General features: G+C 40.1%; 1 protein-coding gene across 2 annotated transcripts in view; it reads right to left on the bottom strand.

The window, feature by feature from the left end:
• cttnbp2 (cortactin binding protein 2) overlaps positions 1-24,167 on the bottom strand; it is a 100,891-nt gene that overhangs the window by 10,768 nt on the left and 65,956 nt on the right. For both annotated transcript variants that reach the window (XM_042411309.1, XM_042411310.1), the window contains exons 6-14: positions 20,808-20,907; positions 18,769-18,919; positions 16,922-17,122; positions 16,002-16,119; positions 14,458-14,751; positions 7,938-8,033; positions 3,466-3,545; positions 1,609-1,695; positions 762-861 (exon numbers count right to left, since the gene is read on the bottom strand). In XM_042411309.1, the coding sequence (XP_042267243.1) occupies positions 762-861; positions 1,609-1,695; positions 3,466-3,545; positions 7,938-8,033; positions 14,458-14,751; positions 16,002-16,119; positions 16,922-17,122; positions 18,769-18,919; positions 20,808-20,907 (1,227 nt within the window). The remainder of the gene's footprint in view (positions 1-761; positions 862-1,608; positions 1,696-3,465; positions 3,546-7,937; positions 8,034-14,457; positions 14,752-16,001; positions 16,120-16,921; positions 17,123-18,768; positions 18,920-20,807; positions 20,908-24,167) is intronic.

The following is a 24,167-nucleotide window of genomic DNA, read 5'->3' as shown; positions in this document are numbered from 1 at the left end:
CATGTGACGGACGTTGTTTAGAGCGTCTAAGTCAGGGAACATGTTCATCAAGAACTACTTTACTGTTATCTAGTCCCTAAAAATGATAAATAATAGATGATAAAAAGCAAAATGAAACAACAAAAACTCTTATTTACTGGCTATCCTGTAAGAATACAGAACTTTATATCAGCGATATATGAAATACAATGACATTATTGACATTTACTGTTAATTAAAGCTTCCTGTCGGATGCTAAAATACTTAATTCATCTCACACACAATGTTTACAGTATTTAGTATATTGTATATTTCACAGTGAATATTTCACCCCAACGGCTTGGCAGAAAAAGCAGTTATATCCCAAAACGGAAAAATCACACTGCTGCTGTGTAGACATGTGACGATTCATAGATCGACAGTAAATTAATCACCAACTGTTTTAATTAATGATTAATTGTTTCAGTCATTTTCTGCTTCCAGCTTCTGATGATGTGATGATTTGCTGTTTTTCTTTGTCATATATGACGGTGAGCTGTATATCATAAGGTTTTCCCTGTGGCCTCTGAGAAATTGTCAATGCAATTTTTTTCCACTATTTATTAAAATTTCATGAACTACCTGTATGTGAGTGTCAGTACATGTGTGTTGTGTGTTCACCACCTGTTGTGCGTCATTTATACATCAGTAAGGATCCCTCGGAGAGACAAAGACGAGGGTGTGCAAGTACCTGATTTAATGTATATATGTGTGTGTGTGTGTGTGTGTGTGTGTGATCTTACCACAGGTGATGAAAGTCTCCAGCAGCTGCTCTTTGGTCAGACTCTCCTCCACCTCCACGCGCACCACGTCACAGCCGAGCCCCCCCGCCTCCTGCTTGGACTGGAGGAGAGAGAGAGAGAGAGAGAGAGAGAGAGATCGAGGTGGTGGGGAATGAATGAAAGAGACAGACAGAGAGAGGTAAGGAGGGAGCGCGTTGTCATGGAAACAAAGAAAATCTACTACTACTATGCAAGAGTGAGGAGAAACGGAGCAAGAGGAGAATTTGAATGAGCGGGAAGGGGATTTTCCAGGCTCATCGCTGCGATCATTGAGAGCACAGCGTGGTCGAGATGCTGCCGAAGACATTTTCCTTTCTTACTTCCTGGATTCCTTCAGCTTACGTGCGATTGAACAAACACCATTTCACAAAACACTATCACGTGCGCTCCGATAGTTACAGGTGCGCTGGAAAAAAAAGATCAAAATGGAAGTTACATCACTCTGAGTGTGTATCCTGTCGTAGGAGTTTTCCTTCTTCCTCTTTCCCCCCAAATCCCTGACCTGATTCGTCATGTTGTAGCGAGACATTAGAGCAGTTTGCGTGTAACGTCTGTCTCGTTGCAACAGAGAGCCACGTGTTGCTTCTTCTTGTGCAGGTTTCCAAAAGGTTATAAACTCAGGAGCCTTGTCTTCTCTCATTCTGGTCTGGTCATGGATGAATTGGCTTTGAAAAGTACATGTCGCCCCCCCCTACCCTAAACCTGATGGATGACCTTGAGATGAATGCACCGCTCTCTGGACTGTTATTGCTCATTTCTCCACAAACTGGACACACAAGGCTGCCCTTTAGAGCACCGGTAGACGTACCTTGATGCAGCGAGCGATCAGATTGGCGATGTACTCCTGACAGCTGCCCTCCAGCCCGTGAAAGATGAGGTTCCCATATTGTTCCACCTGCACAGAGAGAGAGAAACATAAAAAAAACATGTCAGAAAAAAAGTGTTATGTTAAATGTTATAATGAAAAGTTTCATTTAAGCCTCATGTGTCGGATCAGTATCTGTGCTCAGGGTGTTTGTTGTGACTGTGATCTGTGGACGTTCGCAGCTGTGACACAACGTGATCTGCGAGTCAAAGAGTTATTTACTTGAAAATACAAGTGGCTGCACGCCAAGCGTATTTTTTTTACTTTAAAAGGAGAGTCAGTGAGTCAGACAGGCAGCTTTGATTTGCATCGTGTTTGATCCGCAAAAACTCCACATGTACGATTTAACCTCTTTAGAACTGGCTGCATGTAACGCAGGTGATATAGTTTTATATACTGCTGCGGTATTTGGAATATCTGCCTCTAGGCGGCTGGAATATATTTGTATTGTTGCATTTTTATCTGCCATGTTGCACATTACACAGCTTTCCACATTGGTTTATTGTACTATCTGGTAGTTGTTTTTTTATCTTTTGTATCAGAGAGGTTCAAGCTGGATTCAAACAGCCTCTCCAACATGATCAAAATATTAAAATCCAACATGAGTGGAGGCTCAGTGCCAGACAGCGTAGTCCTCTTGATGATAACGCTGTTTTCATGTTGTCATATGGCGCTGTCTGCTACTAGGACCCCGCACTGCATTTTATTTTGTTGTTGTTGGGGTTTTTTTTTTGCTATGGTGTATATGTAGCAATAAGGTTGTCTAATATTTTAATAGTGTGTTTTTGATCAAGGCGATGCTCTTTGAAACTACAGTAAATACCTCAAAGGCAAATGTTAAACAAGCAGCTGTGACTCTGAGTGAAAAGTGAACAAATAAACAAAAGAGCAGGTAAATTAGCCTTAATTAACTACACTAAACAGGACATTTAACAGGTTTCCTAACACACTCGCACATGATTTACCTCACACTTCTGATTAGATGATTAATTGATTAGTTGATCTGTAGAAATGATGATAAATGTTTTTATATTCTTGTGAATAAAATACTTCAGGTTTTGATCTCTGTGACCTTGAATCGAGGTGCATTTGTCAAAAAATTTGACATTTTAAAGATTAAATGATTAATTAAGATGAAAATAATAAATTGATTCATTAATATAACAACAGTTGCAGCCCAAACTTCCTTAACTCGTCACGTGTTGCAGCAGTGATCGAAGCTGTGAAACATGTTTCACTGTCAGGCTCTTATGTCGCTGTAGATTAAAGCATCAGTTTACTGGTGAAAATACGCGACATAAAACATTTAGAGCTGCAGCTGCTGGTGGAAATCTCTTAAGTGAACGTTTGTCATTGATTGGTTTTGATCAGCCTGCTCTGCCTTGTGTTTTATTGCTCTTTTAAAATGTAAATTCTCAATGTTAACTTGCAGGTCTTCAATACAGCCAGCAGGGGGCACTGTAGCTGTTAGAAAATAGTGAGCACTGATCCTCCCTCTCTCTCTCTCTCTCTCTCTCTCTCTCTCTCTCTCTCTCTCTCTCTCTCTCTCTCTCTCTCTCTCTCTCTCTCTCTCTCTGTTTCCTTTCATCTGTCCATCACTTCACTCCACATCTCTCTCTCTCTCTCTTTCCTCTGCCTTTCTTTGTCCTTCTCTCACTGCAGTCTTCCAGCTTCCTCCCTATTTTTCAACGTTTTACTCGTCTAATCCCTCAATCCCTCGCGGCCTTGCGTGTGTATGTGTGTGTGTGTGTGTGTGTGTGTGTGTGTGTGTGTTTTTTGCATGAATGTGTGTGTGTGTACCAGGCGGACGTAGTTGTGCAGCAGCGGCAGGGGGAAGAGAGAATCCAGAGCCAACTCATCGAGACACGACTCAGACAGACCTGTCAAGAAAAAACCACACACACACACACACACACAATTCACACACATAAATCCACAAATCTGCTCTGTCTACACGCTCGGTGTCAGCGACCATAAGACGCTTCGTCTCTTCGGTTACATCACACGGCTCTGAACCACAAGGTGACTGTCCTGACACTTCGACGCCGCAGGTTCGACATCCTTAATATTCAAAAGCCGTGTGTGTGTGTGTGTGTGTGTGTGTGTGTCCTCTGGTGCTCTTCAGCTGAACGCCTGTGATACACTATGTGGATATTGTCCATTAATGAGAGCAGAGTGAGCGGTCAGTGTAGTTTATTTACTCAGTAATAGCTCTTAATGCTTTAAATCAGTGAGTAGGAGGAATTACAGCTGCGAGAGGTTTTAATCTACTTCTCGAGGAAACCGACACTTACTCATCTTCCCCTCCAAGATGAATATTTAAACTACATTTTTCAGACTTCTCACAGAAACCATTTTTAACATTTATGATGAAAGCTTTTATCATTATGTTCCACACTCTGCTAAAACATCAGTTTGAGATGTCAATCAATCTACTGCTGCCTCTAATTTTTTATTTCAAATCGTTCATATGATCAAATGTCTTCAGATGCTTCGAGAAATGTTTGTTGCAAGAATATTGTTGTATCATTTTTTTCATACTAGAGGAGTATTTTTAGTAACTTTTATTCTATAGTCTTATTCCAGTTTGTCCTTTCATGTTTTTTTCTATTCCCTCTTTCCAGATAGTGAGAAATGTTTCCAAATGGTTTCTGAAAATGAGTAAAACACCCCATCAGTTTGACTTCTTAAGGGGAAAAAACACAGAGGATAATTGGGAACATTCACCAGTTGTGTCTGATGCATATTAAAAATACTCAAATCTGTTGTTTTCTATGTAAGCCCACACACCAGCAGCATCTTGACACGTCATTACAGCTCGCCTGTCCTATTTTACAGCGCTGACGCCTGACAACTCTCCACATAAGCAAGTATTTCAGGATCAAGTGACACATTTGGCCAAAAAGACTTTTTCCCCAAACCCAATCATTCCAAAAGGAACAGCTGTAAAACAGTGAAAACAAAGACTACAGGATGCAACCAACGTTTGTTTTCTTAAGATGGACACTGTTTACAGCACATTAGTATCTCTGGTTGCTACACTTTATTTTAAGGGGTCAGTAATTTCCTGGGAAATTTCCCTAAAAGAAGAATTTGGTATCAATTTATCAAGAAAAAAAAAAAAAAACATGGTCTGAAACAGTGTAGAGCTGTGATGATTAGTCAGAACAGAAAATGAATCTGCAACTATTTTGATAATCAAATAGTTTTAGTCATTTTTAGAGTAAAATATTCCAAACATTTGCTGGTTTTAGCTTCTAAATTAGCTTCACTTCATGTCAATCTAAAGTTAACATGAAGACGTCACCTTTGACTCTTAAACGGTCATTCGTCACTATTTTCTGACATTTTACACACAAAACAAACTGATTATTCAAGAAAATTATCTGTTAATTAACCAATAATGAAAATAATCATCAGTTGTAGCCCTGAAACAGCTATTTGAGTTTATTAGTTGGAGTTGTTGGTTTCTAGGAGTAATTTTCCTTGAAAGACTTGCTCCAATTAAACCCAATTAAATCTTCATGCATTATTCATTTTATTACTGGAGACCTTGTGCTCCGTATATGTTGAATTGTATGCTTACCTGTAAACAAATGTCCTATTTTTTGCGTGTTCAGCGACCTGTTATTAAAGACTCTCTACGTTACTCTGGCAATTAACTGGAGTTAATGAACTGGATGTGAACCAAATAAACACTCACTCAATTTTCTCTATAATTAGTGCCAATTACACAAACCTGCATATTTTACAGTTAGTTATCAGCTATATTCTAGTAAATTATAGGAAAATAAAGTGTTGCTTATTTGAACTGTGATGTATTATGGGGTTTTTTTTTCCTATTTTGTCAGGTTTTAGTTGTGTTGGAACTGCAGATTGTTGATGATGATTAATGTGCATCGTCACCAGTGAAACAAATATGGCAGCATCTGATATCTAACAACAAAAACACTAAGAAGAAGAAGATTCAAACTTCGAGGGTGCAGTATGTTTGGAATTTATGGCTGTGAGTAATAACCATCAACTATTATTTACACACTGTCTCTTAATCAAGTTCCTTCTGAGACAATAAACATGTGCCGGACGTTTCCTGGCTCGACGCCAACACAGTGACGGAGGGCAGACGGACGGGAAGGTCGATACGGACCACTGAGTCATTGCATCGTGTACACAAACACGCAGACTCAGACACACACACAAGGCTACAGACGCATCTCCCCTGCTCGCACCGTGAGACGTCTTCTTCAGGAGAAATAGAAAGACAACGAGAGAGACGGAGAGAGAGAACACAGGAGACGCAGGAAGGAGATAAAATGGATTGATGAAAGGAGGGGGGGTGGGTGGAGAGAGAGGAGGTGGAGCGAGATGGAGAGCCTGGCTGCTGCTCACCCTGATTTTCATGGTGCCAGACTATTGTTCAGGCTTTTCTTTTTTTTTTTTTTCCCTGACTCACTGAGACGAGAAATACTGTAGATAAAGCAATTCAGGGAACAGAGGCAGCAACAGAAGCAGCAGCAGACAGAGAGAGAAAGATTATTCTAATATCTGCAGGACTGTCTGCTGCTGTGACTCATCTATAATCATTAACAGCAGAGTCGGAGGAATCGGTTTTTTTTTGGTCTGATCCCACTTTTCAAAAATGATTATTTTCATCTTGGATATTTTTTTCCATCAAAAAAAAAAAAAAAAAAAAGGCACCTATTCAACATTTTGTGCCAATTTTACAATCTACAACATTACATCATCACACAGATAATACAGACATCTTCATAGTGGATCAGTATCATGTACAGAGGCTCGTGAGATACCAATGTTGTTTTCTTATGATAGATTCTGCCTTGTTGATGTGCAGCCAAAACTGGAAGGAAAATATCTGTATAAACACTAAAAGGTTGTATAAGCTCCTGTAAGGAGTCTGTGGATGGATTATTATTACGTTTATTTAGTTTTGAAAGTGCAAAGAGAAAGGAAGCATGGGTAGAGAGACAGGTATGACATGCAACAAAGGTCTAAAAATCAGTTATTTAGGTTATGCAGTAGGCCTCATTGCAGGTGTTATTTAATTTTTCTTCCACTTATGATTCTGTCCCTAAACAGACACGATTCTGTTCTTTCACATCAATCGTTGACAGGCAGCTACACGGACAATCCCGACGGCGTCGAGATCGACCGAGCTCACAGGACCGTCGCCAGACGTCGACCGAACGGCGGTCCAGGTTTCCCCGGTTCTAGGACAGAGAGCAGATTGCTACAGCGGCGCGTAGTAAAGCGGGGAGAGTGACATGGAACGGCCACCACATCATGGTCTTCCCAGATTACTCCAGACCGGTCGTTGAGACGCGCTGAGTTTGATTGATAGGCAGCTACACGTCTACCTGTAGCAATTTAAAACGTGAGGGTTCAGGTGCTGCTGCTGCGTTAGAACAACGCGAGGGGATGTGATGGTGACTGAGTGTTGTTTCGGGTATCGGTGAGACATAAAAATACAATCCAGGAAGGTCGGTTTCAGTAATAGATCCATGAGTTCGTAACACTCTGAGACAAGATCTGACAACATCTGGAAAGCTTTCATGGTGGATATTATTTCATCTTTTGTTAGCGATGGTGATGGTGACGATTATAAAACAGTAGTGAAAAACCCAGTCAATTCTCTCTCCAGTCCTACCTTGTGTCCTCGTGCACCCTGACAGCCCCACACATTAGTGAAACTGCAGAATATGTGCTGCAAGATGCATATTTCACTATTTTTTTTTTTTTTTGCAAGTACTAGAGAAGCAAACAACGTGCTATGTTATGTGATTCCTCTGGACTATAAATCTGTTCTGAGTGGGGTTTTGTGGGTCCAAGTGCATTTTGTTTATTTTTGTTTTAATGTTTTTAAATAAAAACAAATGTCTCTCCAGTCGGGCTACATGTGGATTTTGACTTAAGAAATATGGACCTCGAGGACAGATCTGCTCAAATGACCGGTGCTGCTGTAATTTAATCAGTGATCATTTATTATTTCTGATTTAGTTTAGATTCAGACTGGTTATTAATCAGTCAAAGTATCTATTCTGGAAAAACAATTTGGCTTGAATTTCCCTTCATGCAGTGCAGCTCAGCGGGTAGAGTCTGGTACAAAAATGCCCGCACTGCGAATGAATCCAAAAACATTTGTAAGGCACTTTCATCCACCAAATGCCATTTGCTATCACTGATGGCAGCTCTGATTCTGGGTTTTGGCTCGGTGCTGTTGAGTGAAGACAGATTCTGGTTGCCAGGTTTTGTACCTTTGAGGCGGATGGTGACGTACTGGCTCAGAGGCTTTCTGACCAGATCCCAGGGGGACAAAGGCAGCTCCTGACCGGGAAACCACTCAGTGTCTCCTGGAAGAAAACAGACACACAGAGACGCGTTAGGATAATAAAATCAAAATCACATAAACAGACTTGTACAAACAAAACACGCATGCTAACAGATACTATGAAATAGAAAAGGATGTAGAATAGTTTAATGCGCAGTATATTCATAAATTATATGCAGCTTAATGTATAATTTATCTGCAGGTCCTGTATACTGTAGCATAAAGAATAAATACATAACCAGTTTATTTAACTGTTTCAGTGACCAGCTGCTGCAGGAGCTTGAAACGAACGACTGTTTTGCTTCTTTTTTTTTTTGCAGTTTATGTTCATGTGACTAGAATAGAAGAGGACATAATAAAACTTATCTTTGGCTCATCCAGCAGGCAGTTCGGTAGCTTTATTTCTGTCGAGCTCACATCCATAAATAAATAAATAACAGAATGTACTTTTCTAAATGAAATGCTATAGAGATAAAACATTAATGCACCGAATATTCTCATTCTCCCCCCTCTCTCTGTAGAGCAGCGTGAAGCCATAACCTTCTCTATGGGACTGATTCTCTCACAGGATCTAATCAGAGCAAATACACATCAGATTAGGACAAGATGATGCATTATAAGTAGTGTTGTAGGAATTAAACATTTAAATATATTTTCTGGGGAGTGAAGAAGGTCTGATGCCGACACTCCTGTGAATACTGAACCAGTATCAACAAGGTTTGAGAAAAACCATGAGATGTTTGCAAGTTATTCACTTTAATAGTACAGCTGCACCTGAAATCAAATTAAGATTCTGTATTATCATATAACAACTAAACTCATTTTGTTAAACAATTCATGTAAATTGAAATTACATATAAGTTATTGAATAAGTTAATTAATAGTGATTTATTAAAGTTCAGCTAATAATTATTTGATTTAATTGATGTTGATGATATTTTGTAAAGGCAACATTATTTAAGCTTTCTGTTAAAACAGTGAAGTAGGTTACTGTCACTTTAAGAGATATAGGTCCCTTTTGTTTTACCAGGGTAAATAAGGACCGAACCACGCGGTTTTCTTACCGTACTACAGTTTTCTGATTAGGAGAACTTTGCTTTGAATACTCCTGTAAGAAGATACGACAAACTGTGGAATAAATACTTGTTTTATCATTTTTTAACATCGGAGTCCTGTGGAAGTTTTTCCTCCTCAAGCTAACTTACACGAGTTAGGCCGAGGCCCTCGTTGAGCTTCAACCAGCCGAACTCACCACGAGCACTTGAATGCACCATCTACAGCTTTCAAAGCGATCTCTGCTTTTAACCGCACTGCCAATGCAACATCAGCAGGGTTAAAATCTCTGTGAGTTGTGTTTAATATCACACTGATATCAATGGAAACAAGAGGCTGATGAAGGGAAATGCATTGATCACAGGTTGACACTTGTACAACTTTGTCGAATCCTTTGCAGCTTAGTTGAGTGACATCACTCCCAGCACAGGAAAAAACAACGGCTGAGCCAGTTCGCAGAAGTCTTACAACAGCACTGTATGTGATAAAGCTGTATGTTCGTCTTCTGATGATGTTATATGATCATGTTATGTGCTGCCTGCTGCTAGATCGACTATAGATAGAGAAGAAAGAATAAAACAACAACAGCAACAAAAAAACACATCACTTCCTTCCTTTATCTCTTATTTTGTAGTGACCTGCTCCCCAGTACAGCTCAGATCAGAACAGGCAGCTCTATCAGGGTCTAAACTTACAGCTATGAAGGACGTAGGGATGCAACCAATGATTATTTTCATTATCAATGAATCTGATGATCAGTAGTAGAAGTATCAGAAAACTGTGAAACATGCCCCGTTACAGTTTCCTACAGTCCAGATGTCTCGTTTTGCCAAACAAACGGTCTAAAACCCCAAATATCCAATTTACTATGATGTTCAGACAAGGAAAAACAGCAAATTCTCAAATCCGAGAAGCTAAAACCCTCAAATGTTTCATCATTTAAGTAAAAAAAACGCCAATCAATGATCCAAATAGTTCATTTTCTGTCGATTGTTTAGCAGCTCTAGAAGGATGTCACAGTCACAACACAAGTAAAATTTAAAATGTGATATTTTACAGTAAGAAAAAGTCACCATGTACTGTAGAACTTCAAGCTTTTCCAACATCGTTCCTCGTGTGGCGGCTTTGTGGAAATAAAAAGGTAATTTGACGGTTGAACTAAGGGGGCAGATGATTCAGCTGGAAGCTCTGTGACAGATGACTCCAACTATCGGGTTTATTGGGGGGCAGCTCTTCACTTCAGAGTACAGAACAACTTTCAGAAGTCGGGCTTTCATTCCCCTGTGCTGACATGAAGCTTTTATAGAAGTTCTCCATTATCTACTGCAAACTCACCAAACTGCTGCTGCGCTTTTGTTTTATCCCCGAGAGAAACTGTTAAGGAAAAAGTTTGAGGGTTTTTCTTACTGATGGGACATCTAACTTTATGAAAAAATGAACTTTTAACTTCACATTGAAGTTCAATATTTAGGCTTCTTACTGGTTTTAACAAACAAAAACATCACATCACCATGATTCTGGCTCCTCTCCGTTGGTTCCCTGTTGGTTTTAGAATTGATTTTAAGATTTTACTGATCACTTTTAAAACACGTCTGGGTCTGAAGCTCCAAGCTACATAACAGATATGCTGACCCCCATACGAGCCTTAGACCCTCAGGTGGGGCCCTTCTAGATGTTCCAAAGTTGAGGCTTAAATCTAAAGGTGCTTTTTCAATCAGGACCCCTCGACTTTAGAACAACCCGCCTGAGGAGATATGCAGAGCTGCAACTAACAAATATATTCATTATACATTTATCTGCCGATGATCTTCTCGATTAATCTACTAATCGTTTTGTCCTTTGGTGACGTCTTCAAATGTCTTGTTTTGTTTGATCAACAGTCAAAAATATTCAGTTCACTATCATGTTTGACACAGAACAGCCTCAAATCTCACATTTGAAAAGCTGCAACCAGCTAATATTTAGCATTTTTGCTTGAAAAATGACTAAAATAATTATTAGATTATCAAAATTGTTGTAGTTAATTTTCTGTCAATCTGTCCAATCATTTTAGCTCTATCTGCATGTACTGTATAATCAATATGCTGTTGCTATCTTGGCCGGGACACTCCTATAAATAATAATAATATAATCTCAGTGAGGCACTTTCTATCAAAATTAATTTCCTGCTGGTCGGCTAATCGATTAACTGACTCATGGTTGCAGAACTAGTTGAAACGTGTGTGTAGGAGTAGTGTTAGCAAGACACACACACACACACACACACACACACACACACACACACACACACACACAGCCTGAGAGAAATGAGAAATATATGCAGACACGCTGAGAGGCAAATGAGACCCGCATGCAGACACAAAGCCAGACACCAAAGAGTGTCTGAACGTCTGCTGTCGGATCCCCGGTTGACACACAAGACGGACATTTTCTCTTAAATTGGCATCTTCCTCCCCTCCCTCCATCCTCCTCCCCATCTCATCCATTATGCATCCCTCCCTCCTCTGCTGGTGCTTTCTTTCATCCCCCCCCCCCAACACTCATATACACACACACACACACACACACACACCTGCCTTATTCCTTGTGTGACAGTTAACGTGTGATACAGAGTCGTAGCGACAGACCAACAGGAGGCACCGAGGCAGAGAGAAGGAGGGAATTATAATTCTCGTTGTTTGAGGTAGAGGACATCGATTTCCTTTTCTATCAGTCTCACACACACACACACACACACACACACACACACACACACACACACACACACACACACGTAACTCTAACCCTAAACCAGCGTCCATCTGAAGAAAACACACACTGATGACATTTGATCAGCAGAAGAACAGAAACATAGAAGCAACATACACACACACCACATGTTCCAACTGATTAGTTATTTAACAGTTTAGAAGAGTATCATATGTGTGTCTGTGTGTGTGTGTGTGTGTGTGTGTGTGTGTGTGGCTCAGTCTGACCATCAGCCAAACAAATATCTTCTCATCTGACGCTGCGTCTCGTGCCAGTGAAATCACAAATACGTTACAACCGCTCTGTGATAATAACAGTAAAGACTCCGAGGTGCAGTTTGATGATCTGCATGTAGAGAAAAGTCTCAAAAACTGAGGAATTTAGTTCCCTCAGAGAAAAAAAAGGTCTTATATGGGATTTTAAAAAGTCTTAGACTTAATTTACAATGGTAAACCTGTAGCAAACACTGTTGTTGCTGCTCATTGCTTTAATTAACTCAAATTAATTCATTATTTTGTAGTTGTTTAATCCATTCCATCAATTTTCTGCCATTTATCTTTGTCTCTATTATCATCAGTATTACTGTTCTACTTCTCTGTCATTCTTTAACCAGTATGACTGTGAAAAAGTATTAAAAAGTCTTAAATTTAATTTTCTGGGCATTTGATGAAGGTTATAATGTTCAGTTGTTTTTTTGTTGAAACTGTATTAGAGACGCTTTGATTCAGCTTTATTGTCAATTCGGAGGCTGTAGTTTAGTTTATGGTGCTTTTGATTTGTACTGTGTTGTACTGAGAGGTTTTTCTAATGTTTTCCACAGTGCTTGAAGTGGAAAAAAATAAGCATCAGAGCTCCCTCTTATTCACATGTTGGCGCGTGTATCAGCCAGTATCAGCAAATCATTAAGTGTTACATTCTGAACTTCTACAGTGAAGAGAAGATACTCGGAGATATTACTGATGTCTTATTGTGCTTTTGCTTTTATTGTGTCAGATTAATTGATGTATTTTACATACTGCTTTTTGTATCTGTGCTTCTGCTTCTGCATGTTCTAGTTAGTGTCTTAACAACGCAGCTCAACGTGGTTTTATTCAATCTACTTTTCTATTAACATTCATATCTTCATGTATTTATTGTCTTGCATATCTTGTATCATGAGTCTCTGTGTTGCATGTTTTAAGGATGTCCTGAATCATGTTTTTTTATTAATATTATATATGTTCTTCTCATAAAAGACCTCAGTAACTTTGTCATTTCAATCTCATTTTCATATTCTGTTTTCAGGGTGACTCTGTAACATCTGTCCAGGGACTACAGATGAAAATTTACAGCAATGTTTATTAATGTGCACTGTCCCTGTCCTTGTTAAATAAACAAACAAACAAATACATGTTCACAACATACATTTATTTAACGAAGGGGACAACCATTTCAACTGACTTCCTAGTGAAATCAAACGAAGCACCTCTGCATCACCATGCTCTATGTCCAGTTGACCCTCAGGCTGTCTACACTAGCTTTAGTGTGTGGTGCAATGAAGGGGGGATGAAAACATTATTATAAAGGTTAATGTAACGTTACTTAGACTAGCCGCTGACAGAGAAAAGCAGGCAGGGCGAGAACAGGTGAGCGTCACGTAGTGCCCCCTGGGTAACGCGGTTTATTTAGGGCCATTATGAATCACCTAGAGAACCTGATATTGGAGAGGGCAGAAAAGAGTACCAGTAGCTTGTGAGAAGTGCCAGAAAAAGTCACCAAAAATGTAGAAATGTAGACTTCGAGCACTGATTGTCCACCCCATCGATATCAATGAGAGTAGAATAAATATTAGAAATATTTCTCAGTATAAAGCAAACTAACACCCTCTAAATTGAGGATAAAGTTAAAGTAACACCTGTCTAAAACAGTTTTTACATTAACATAATGTTATCTGATATTATATATCAACCAAATAAATCCTTTTCCCGTCAACATCAGCGCAGAAGTTAGCGTCATTCCTACATGACAGCCAAGATACACATTTATCACAACCAGCTGTGCACAAACACAGCTGGCCGAGAGCCGAGAACCTCCGATACGGCTACGACAGCAAAAAAAAAACAAAGCTTCTATAAACTGTAACTTCAGTCCATTAATTTTTCGGTTTACACTACAAGGACAGACGCTGTCAACGTAAAGCTGTAGTTAAACAGAAAGACAGATACAACGAGAGAGAGTGGACTCCTGCCAACGAGCTAAACCTCATCCTGCTCTTTATCACATTTAGGTGCGCTGGGGCCGCTGTAATTGAATAGGTACATGAAAAGGCTCAGAGTTAACTAGGAGCAGCAGCTTAAATATCAACTGATGGAAGACGTGGACTGTTAGAAAGCTACAGCTCTACTGCACAAGGAAGTAAGGCAGGAAGGAACGCATGAAGAAGAAAGCGGAGGCAAAAGTGAGAGAAATAATTATCAGGAAGGCAGGAAAGTGTGTGAGGAAGGGAGGAAAAAGATGTAAGGAAAAGGAGAAGGAGGAAAAAAGTCATCCGGAGGAAAGGAGTTTAGGATGAAGGAGATGTGCAAGAGAGGGAAACATGTGAGTGATTGAAAGAAAGGACAAATGGGAAAATAAAATAAGGAGGCAGAGGGATTAAATCTCCTCACCGATGAGGATGGAGGCGATGCTGGCGGGGCCGAGGCCTAGCGGAGGACGCTGCGTCTCCTCTCTGGCCGTCTGAGCGTCTCCGCAGAGGACCTGGAGGTGGGAGGTGAGGGCGCGGCCGAGAGCGGCGCTCAGCTGAGACCAACACATCGACCGGTCGACCGACACTCGGCCGAGAACCAACTGGCTGCTGGTGACCCCCTTCCCCTCCTCCTCCAGGGCCTCCACGGGACACATGGACCCCGCTCCTCCTCCTCCGGCTGGACACTGGAGACGAACCAGGACCCGGTACAAGTCTGGAGGAAAGAGCAGACAGAGAGGGGAGGGAGGAAGAACGATTAAAGGAGGGGGGAGATACAGGAAAAGATTAAATATAAAAAATTGTTGGTACAGTCATTTCTTGATGTTACATTTGGCAAATATTGTTATAGATTGGATCAAATTAATGCATTTTTTTCATTGATCAGTAAAGGTTAAGCATGTGAAAATCATTTATCGCCAGAATAAAGAGCACATCTTAAATGTAATCAGTATGTAACATATTATATTCTGTTAAAATACTCAAAAATCTTCAAAAACTAAGCTCTCATTTTAAATAGTTGCTCATAATCTAATATTATCACACATCAACTTCCAATGAAAAGTCATATCATGTTGTTTTACAGAATTGTTTCAATTGTTTTACAGAAAAAACTTCTAATTAAGGATTCCATGCAAATAAATGATATATGCATCCTATATATACACCTACTAAAAAGCCCCTCCATAATGTTTTACTCATGTTAAGTTCTTAAAATGCATTCATGTATGTATGAATACGTGCATGCATGCAGTATTTTTGCACTTGTTATATATTATTATATTCAGTTGTATGAGAGTGTGCATGTTATCTTGTACTGGGAGGAAGTGAGTGTTGTCGAATAACTTCAAAAAGGTCGTCTCCATGTCCAGTAACCACCCTTCTTGCTTATTTCTTACTACTTGTCAACTGCCTTTAATGAATGTGAATGAATATAAAGTTGTAGATTGGCTGGTTAATCACTATGACCACTGAAAATGTGTAAACCATCTCTATATTGTCTCAAAGTATCTCAAATCAATTTAGCCAAAATCAGATCAGACAATAACTGTAGGAAAAGTAGTAAATAGTAAATATCTAAACATCTTATAGTGGATGTGTTCAAAAGGCTTGTCCAGTGCTTCACTAAACATCTCCTAAAGTTCAGAGTAGAAATAAAACAGTATGGATGATTGACACTGTCGGCTGAGTTACAACCTCACAGTAAAATATTCCAGCTGATTTATGTCGGGACCCAAAATGTGATCTGAGTGAGTGGACATCAATCTTTACAACCTGTCTAATCGCCTCAGCGCTGAGTTCACATGATGTCATCTGGTTCTCAATCTTACCGCCGATGTGTAAAATTATAATCAGAACCAATCAGAATGATAGAAAGTATAGAGCGAGACCTAATTAGTTAAAAGAAAACACGTAATTCCTCTGTAAGGCACTCAGACAGACACACTCACACAGGAGGCCACTCACGGAGGTTTTCAAGTAGATCTTTGCAGTCATCGGTCGCCACGTCATGAATGGTGCGATTACACTTATCCCTCCTCTCGATGTCCTGTTCACTGTGGCTGCACAGCACCTCCAGACACTCCTACACACACACACACACACACACACACAGATCACAATCATAAAAACAAAATGAGGACAACACTAAAGAGATTATTTTGTTCATAAAGTCAGATTAGTCGCCCGGTATGACTGAGAAGCGTCTGTATATACTTAAAGGTTGTGCACTGCAACCGCAGACGACATTATTTCTGAAACAGAAGCTCTTGTGTGTTGTGAACGCACGCATCAATGAGTGATCTTCATTTATATTCAAGTCAGACACTCCAGTCTAGTCTAGTCTACTGTCTCCTGCTTTCGTTTACGCTGAGCTGCAACGATCCCAGCCAGCAAGGTCAGTCGTCCCATTAGCCGGCGACTGTGGAGAGCGATGGCGGGGCTGGACATTAGTGGGAGATGTAGTGGATAAAGTATGAGTGTGTGAGTGTAGGTAGAGACAGTCTGGTGTACAAAAACACACAGAATAGTCTAAACATTTAAACATTGTGGAATAAACTGCAGAATAGCAGCAGATGAAACAGAAGGTTGATTTAATGTGGAATTATTGAGATTAAAGCTGCTTAACTGTTGCTTGGTGACTAAAAACAAGCTGACAGACACTCAGCCTTGATAAATGATCAACTTATGAAGGTGTTATCAATAACATGTTAGCTAATAAATTACCTAATTATATATCCAGCAGCTAGAGAGTGACATTAGCATTCATTTGGAGTCGTGTTTGTGTCCATCTGATGAATAAAAGTCCAGTATTCACTCTCCTTTTAGTTCTGGTTATTAAAAAATACTGACTAATAGGATGGGAAGACATACGACTCCATACACACCTTGAGGCCGAGGGCAGCAGCCATGTGTGCAGCCGTCCAGCCGTCACTGTTGCCCTGGTTCAGCAGGGCAGCAGGCAGCGCCAGGGTGCCGGGAGGGTCAAGGGTCACAGTGAGGTCACCCTGAGTTGGGTGGCAAAGTAGGAGACGCAGCGTGTCCACGTGTCCTGAGCGCACCGCCGCGTGGAGAGCCGTGCAGCCGTCCTGCAGACAGATAAAAATGTGAGTGAACACAGCGTCACTAACGACACCAGTCTCTGATTCAAATGACAGAATCCATTAGTGGTGTTTTACATTCTAACGAAGGTGTTACCAGTTTAATTCTTGAATCTTTTGCATTCATCATGTTTGTGCAAAGTAGAATTAATGTGATTTTGCTTTGAGAATGTAATGTAATAACCAGGCTGCAACTAATCTATGTTTTCATTATCTCTTAGTCAGTTATTTTCTTGACTTATCATTTGTTCTTTTAAATGTCTATAATGGTGAAAAATATCCATCACAATTTACCAGAGCAAATACTGACATATTTAAACGTCTTGTTTTATTCAACCAACAGTCCAAAACCCCCAAAGATTCAATTTATAATCATAAAAGACAAAGAAAACCAGCAAATATTCACATTTTAGAAGCTAGAACCAGTGAACTTCTGCCTAATGTGTCACCAAAAGATTAATCAATTATTAAAGTAGTTGATTAATCTTCTGCTGATCGACTAATTGATGAATTGACTAACTGTTAAGTTAACATAGTAGTATATATAGTACATGTTTTCAGTTTCTACAGATTTTCACTGAAAATGACCCAAAATAATTAAATGGAGCAAACCATTTTAAATTGATTTTCCACCATATTTAATGTTAAAAAGAAAAACTGGAATGTAATTAATGTCATTTTTTAAAAAATGGGTTAATTTTCATCCAGATTTTTATATTTCTACCTAATTTTTTTTCAACAGTTTGCAACACAACAAAAAAACAACAACTCTGAAATGAATGCGTCCTGACTGTACTGCACTCTCTTAACCTGGTTTAAAAGTCCTTCTCCGTATTAAATCATTACATTTGACCCGACTCGCAGGCCAACATTTGCTAAAAATACGCCTGAGCTGAAGAGGTCGGATATGCTATAGAGACTCTGGCAGCTCTCTGGCTCAGCAGGGAAGCCAAGCTAAATGTAGAACAAAGCAGGTAACTAAATATAGGCTCTCATCGCATGCTGCCACGGCAACTAACAAACCCCTATGGTTTCCATGGAGACCCAGGAAGCCCATTCATCAATGAGCTTGCACCAATCAAGACGACCAGACCCCCTGAGAATAGTTAAATTCTTTCCATGCAGCGGGCTGAGTGTGAAACTATGAGACGTGTTAGTAATGAGTAACAAAACGTGTCACATGAGGAGGAACATCAGAGCGAACAAGACGACGATTCTGTTCGTTTTTATGGTTGTTGCTTAAAAAAGGAAGTAAATTCCAAAAAGAAAAATGTGTGTTTCAGAGTAAAAGAACCAAAAACAGAGAATTTTTAGAGCAAGTAGCGGTGATGTCATCTGAGGACAGATGACATCACAAGCTGCTGTGTCCCAAATTCAAAGAGTCAATCTGTGATTTACACTGAATGTATTACTGATTATTAATTGGTATAGTTTTTAATTAGTGTGTAAATTCAAAATCTACTGGAAGTGTATGTATCAGCAGTCTGTCCTGCCTTTGTGACCATCTGAAAATTATCTTAAATGTGAGCGAGCACAACGAAAATTCAAGTTCAAACTTCTGAAAGGCGAGTCCTGTTGTGTTATTTCTGGTGTTTAAAAAGCAGAACATGTACGGTACGGTGAATCAGACGTACCGTCGTGGTGCGGGAGCGATCAGCTCCGGTGCTCAGCAGGACCTGAACACAGTCCAGTCTTCCTGCTTCGCTGGCCAGAAAGAGGGAGGTCTGTCCCCCCGCCGCCGCCGCGTCCACGGCAGCTCCCGCAGCCAGCAACACCTCCACGCAGCTAAAGGAAGGAGGGCGACGGCGTTAGCGACACAGGGGTACAAATACACATATACAAACACATACACAAAATCATATACACATGAGACTGAAATTTGGATATATTTTTGAATATATATTTGTTTTTTAATTGTCATTACTCATTAGAATTTCCAGTGGAGCTTACTTTCTATATTTACAGTCACACACATTGGATAAAACATTTTAATGACCAAAAAATTGCAAAAAAATGCCAATTTTCTTATGTAAAAAACACAAATAAGAGCCGACATTTACATTATTCTCAAATATTGATATTGATTTTGGCCACATATATCCATTACAGCCACTTGATATGACACATAATATGTTTCATACATAACATACACCTGTGCCCAACATGCAGAGAAATAAGGTGCACACACGCACACACTGAAGTTGTGAGTGTGAACGCCACCTGTTCAGAGACAGAGGAAGACATCGATCAGCTCTCTGCTAGTAGTGAGAGAGCAGATCATCTGAGGAAATCTGATCCAGTCTGCTACCAAGACCACTGAAAAACCAGTTAACCCCATAGAATCAGCTCTCAGTGTGTGTGTGTGTGTGTGTGTGTTTATATATATATATATCAGCGTGCCTTTTGGATATCCCCATACTATTTATAACACTGTGATCAGATATTACAACACTGCACATTCCCCAGCTGGTCCAGGGCATCGTGTTATTGGCAGGCGCAGACACACACTGTAGATGACAGAGCCTCTCTGGCTGTAGGCTTCAGATTCATCCCGCCTATACATCAGGATCAATACGAGCGATCAGAACTGACAGCGCTCTATACGTAGAGTAGGGGCAGATGTTTCCCTTAATAATTAATACTCTGAGCTCTGGTGATGTTTCAGGAGGCGAAACAATCGATCAGCAGAAATGGAAGTCGAGCTGCAGACATGAACGGCAGCTGCCCAGTTTAAGTCCTGATCTGGGGTTTATTTTAACCGTGGGAAATCACCTCATACAGCTTCCCGAGTGATGCAGAGCGAGTCTCGACCTGACAGCCTACGCTGTACACCACAAAGCCACCACAGTTGAAACTGGTGTGGTGACGGTAGCGAGCAGACACGCTGGCAGCGCCGTTGGCATCTAAACCTGGAGCGGTTACTGGCATGGGTCTTGTGGTCGCATTTCACACGTGGGACATTCCAGCTGTGCTCGTCTCACAGCGGAATATGTGTGATGAGTCATCAATTTACAAAAAAACACACAAAATACTGCAGTGATTATGGACCACAATGACACACAAAAGAGGGTCAAGGCAAGTATTTGACTTTGACTCAGCAGGGTTTTTACGCAACATGTGGAATGAATTGAAGTCATCACTGTGGCCTTGAGAGGACTTAAAACCTCAGCGACAAAACAAAGTCCCCACAAGGTTAACCATTTGTTTCAGGGTTAAGACTTTGTTTTGGTCAAGGCTAGGGCTGCAAATAATGATTATTTTCATTATTAATTCATCATAATTCATAATTTTCTGGAGCTCAAAGTCATCAGATGTCTGGATTTTTGACTGTTGGTCAGTCAAAACAAAACAGAGTCAATTTATTATGATGTAAGACAAAGAGAAGCAGTAAAATCTCACATTTAAGAACCTGGAGCCATTAAATATTTGGCATTTTTTGCTTAAAAAATAACTTATTAACGATTTATAGATAGATAAGAATAGTTGCTGATCATTTTTTTGTCGTTCGACTAATCGTTGCAGCTCTAGTCAAGGCTGGAATTTGTTTCGAAATCAGTTGTTTCGATTAATCTCTGGAGTCAGTTACCGAAGAAAAACTCTTAGTTTCAGCCTCTCAAAATAGGAGGAAGCGCTGCGGAGTTACAGTACAGGAGGAGGATCCGTGCGAGCTCACCTGCAGTGGCCGCGGCCGGCAGCAAAGTGTAAAGGTGTGAATCCATTTTCATCCGAAACATCAACAGGCGAACCGGAAGACAGCAGCAGCTTCACACACTCTGATAGAGAGAATAACAGAGAACAAAAGAAAGAGACATTATAATGTATTCTATCGTTGTTCACTATGAAACATACAGTGTAAAACAGTAGATATAGGGGGACAGATTTAACAACACAGTAAGTATAGTCTACAACATCATAAAAACGACCAAAAAATCTAAAAGTAAATGACACTGGCAATGACACTGTTCTTGTTGCCATGGATACTGCAGTGTACAGCGTATACTGGTGTAGGAAGAAAAATCCTCCAGAATCTATGTTAGCAATTTTATGGAGGAGCTTTTTTATGAATGACTGCATATACTGCCAGTAACAAATCCTATTTTGAGTTGTTTCAGTGTTATAGAGCCTCCGTTCCACAAGCTGCAGCCAGACAATCTATTTTCTCATGTCTTTCATCACTTCTCCTGAAAATATTAAACATGGTACTGCCTTCTTCTGTCCATAATCTGAATATCTACTTCTGAACTGGATGGCATAAACTCAGCACATCAGCAAGGCAAAGGACAGTCACTTTGTTAGCTTTCAAAGGCTGCGTATCCCACGAGTCTGAGCCGGAGAGGCTTGATCAAAGCCCCATTAGAGCTGAAGTTATGAATCCTAACCAAGTGGCCTTTTATCTTTGTTAAAATGACAAGTCGTTGAGATTATAAACCCCGGTATAATTGTACAGTACGCATTTATTTAATAACATGGACAGACACCCAGGAAATGTTCCAGCTTTTTTTTTTTAGAAAAACCCTTTCTGAGAAAATGACAGCTAATTAAACCGAAACTGGAGGAGGACGTCAGCTCTCTATAGCGCATCAGAAGAAGCACTTGTACAAATATAGGCGACACGAGGTACTACAATATACGGGTTGACCAAAAAAACAAAACACTACAGTCAGTCTCAGTAATAATAGCCTGGCATTCTCTTTACTGAGGTAAATGTGTTAGTCTGTCATTATGGGAAGGTTTGTGGTATTTCATGTTTTCACATTGTAGACTCAACCATCTGTGTGTGTGTGTGGTTTAAACGTATAAACATACCGTATGTCTGTTGGCTTTAAAATGTTTCACTTGTATACAGAGAAAGTGAAGGAAGGGCTGTGAAACGAGGCAGGGAAAACTCTTGGGGAAAAGCAAAGCACAACAAATCTGTGTGTGTGTTTTTGTGCGCATGTGTGTCCTCTCTGTGTGTTGGCCCACCTATAAGGCGACAGTACAGCTGTCCTTCAGCTGCATTAGACGTGTTCACGGATCAATGCTCCTCGACTGACCGAGTGTTACTAAACATCTTAGCAGGGAGGCACAACTTGATAGACCTGCAGTGTATGTGTGTGTGTGTGAGAGAGAGACAGGGGTCTGCATGCATTAATTATTATGTGTGTGATTGTATGCACGGCACTGTCAGTGTGTGTAATTTTCCGTGCGTGTCGGTTAAATGAGCACGTAGACGACGTCCGTGCTGAGGTTAGAGCCCCGACATGACAGTCCATCTCCGTCTAATGGCAGCAAACATAATGGGATCAGCCGCAGCTCTCGCAATTACGAGCTTTACAGCGGCACATGTGTAAGTGTTTATCATCACTGGGTCTTTTGTCTTCTCGCTGCATCTTCATTTAGTGTCATGTCAGCCCGGGAACGCTATCGAATTGTTGACATCGCAACACAGATTAATACAATCTTCCAGCAGATTTTCTGACATCGCTGTAAACAAGTTAATCTTATGCTGCGTGTTGAACTCTTTTAGCTTTATTAAAAATACAAACTTAACTTACATTACTCTATTTCTGTCACCACAAAAATATAAATTATCAAAACAACACATAACATTTTCAGTCAAGTATGAAAGACAGCTGAGACTTTCCTGTCTGTGCCTATCAATGTCAATGTTTCTAAATGATCATGGCTACTTGTATGTGAAAAGGGGGTCGCTCTTAGTGATGAACCCACAGTTTCCTTCAATTTTTGGGAGCGTCATGGCGTCTATCAGCTTATTGTTTTGGTTTTCCCGCCTACAACTTTGTTCCGGTTCACTCTCAGCGCTCTCATCAGTGTCATTATCAGTCACATCAGGCAGCCGATTTCAGCTAAATAGATGTCTAATATAGTCTGTCTTTCATTGTGTATGACAGCACCACATGAGCACAGGTGTTGTTTAGGTGGCATAAATAAAAATCAAATGTATTCTACAATGATCCCTCATATAGAGTCGACTGTCCTTATCCAGCAGATGGAAGATAATTCAAGCTTTAATCAGTGTTGGTAGTTACTTTGTTCCTTTGCTTGTAACATCTCAGTCGTCAGTCAGTGCTGATATAATCTCCATCACTTGAAGCAGATGTGAGTTGTGTGTTTAATCTGTTTCCTTTTTTTTTTTCCTGTCAATCAAACCAGATAAACCAACCACTTCTCATGCATATGAGTTAGATGCTTAGAGGAAGTTGGCCTGATTTTGTTCTTAACTAAATCATATGCAGCGAGTTAAAGCTGCGTGATGGAGCAAATCTTTTATTCAACAAAATGACCACAAAATGAGCATTAGCGTTTCCTGTTTCTCTTCGCTGCAGGCCAACAAAAGCACACAATAAATATTTCATTTAGTTCAAGTGACAATCCCAGACCATGTCTCTGCAGAGATTATTAAAAAAAAAAGCAGGTGGCAGAAGAATTTGTGGTTAGAAACTGTCTTCAAACTGAAATATACATGCGTCTTCTGAAGATTTCTACTGCAAGGCATCAAACCCCGGATTGAGTTTCTATAGAAAAGGGCAGCAAATAAACGACTTAAACAGAAAAGTCTCCTTTGTAGTGATGTATAGCGTCGTCCAGTCCATTGAGTGCAGTCTTATCTGCATTCAAACCTGGATCAAAACATTCTTTCTGCTCTATATCTAATACAAAATCAACTGAGCAGGCTCTTCTTGACTATGCTCTGCTATATATTAATGCACTAGTCACACCTGAGAGAAAGACCGTCCTTTAGGGTCTTATTCAAAGACACACCGATGATGGTTGACAGAAGAAAAAAACATTAAAGCAGGTATGTCTGCAGCAGTTCATTCAAACTCTAGTTTGTTTTGTGCAAGTGAGAGAAATAAAACTGAATCTCATGTGGCACAAGACTTCTAAGACTGTAGGGTTGTGAGAATACAATCAACCAACCAGGAAAGACACCGGAAGGTTAAATGCATGAAGGAGACGGATGTTGATATAAGTTTTTAACTCTTGACTATTTAAGGAAACAGATCACGTGGAAGTTATTTGGATCAGC

The sequence above is a fragment of the Thunnus maccoyii genome, chromosome 5 (assembly GCF_910596095.1).
Source record: "Thunnus maccoyii chromosome 5, fThuMac1.1, whole genome shotgun sequence".
Taxonomy (NCBI): Eukaryota; Metazoa; Chordata; class Actinopteri; order Scombriformes; family Scombridae; genus Thunnus; species Thunnus maccoyii.
This window is presented reverse-complemented; position numbering and strand designations above follow the sequence as displayed.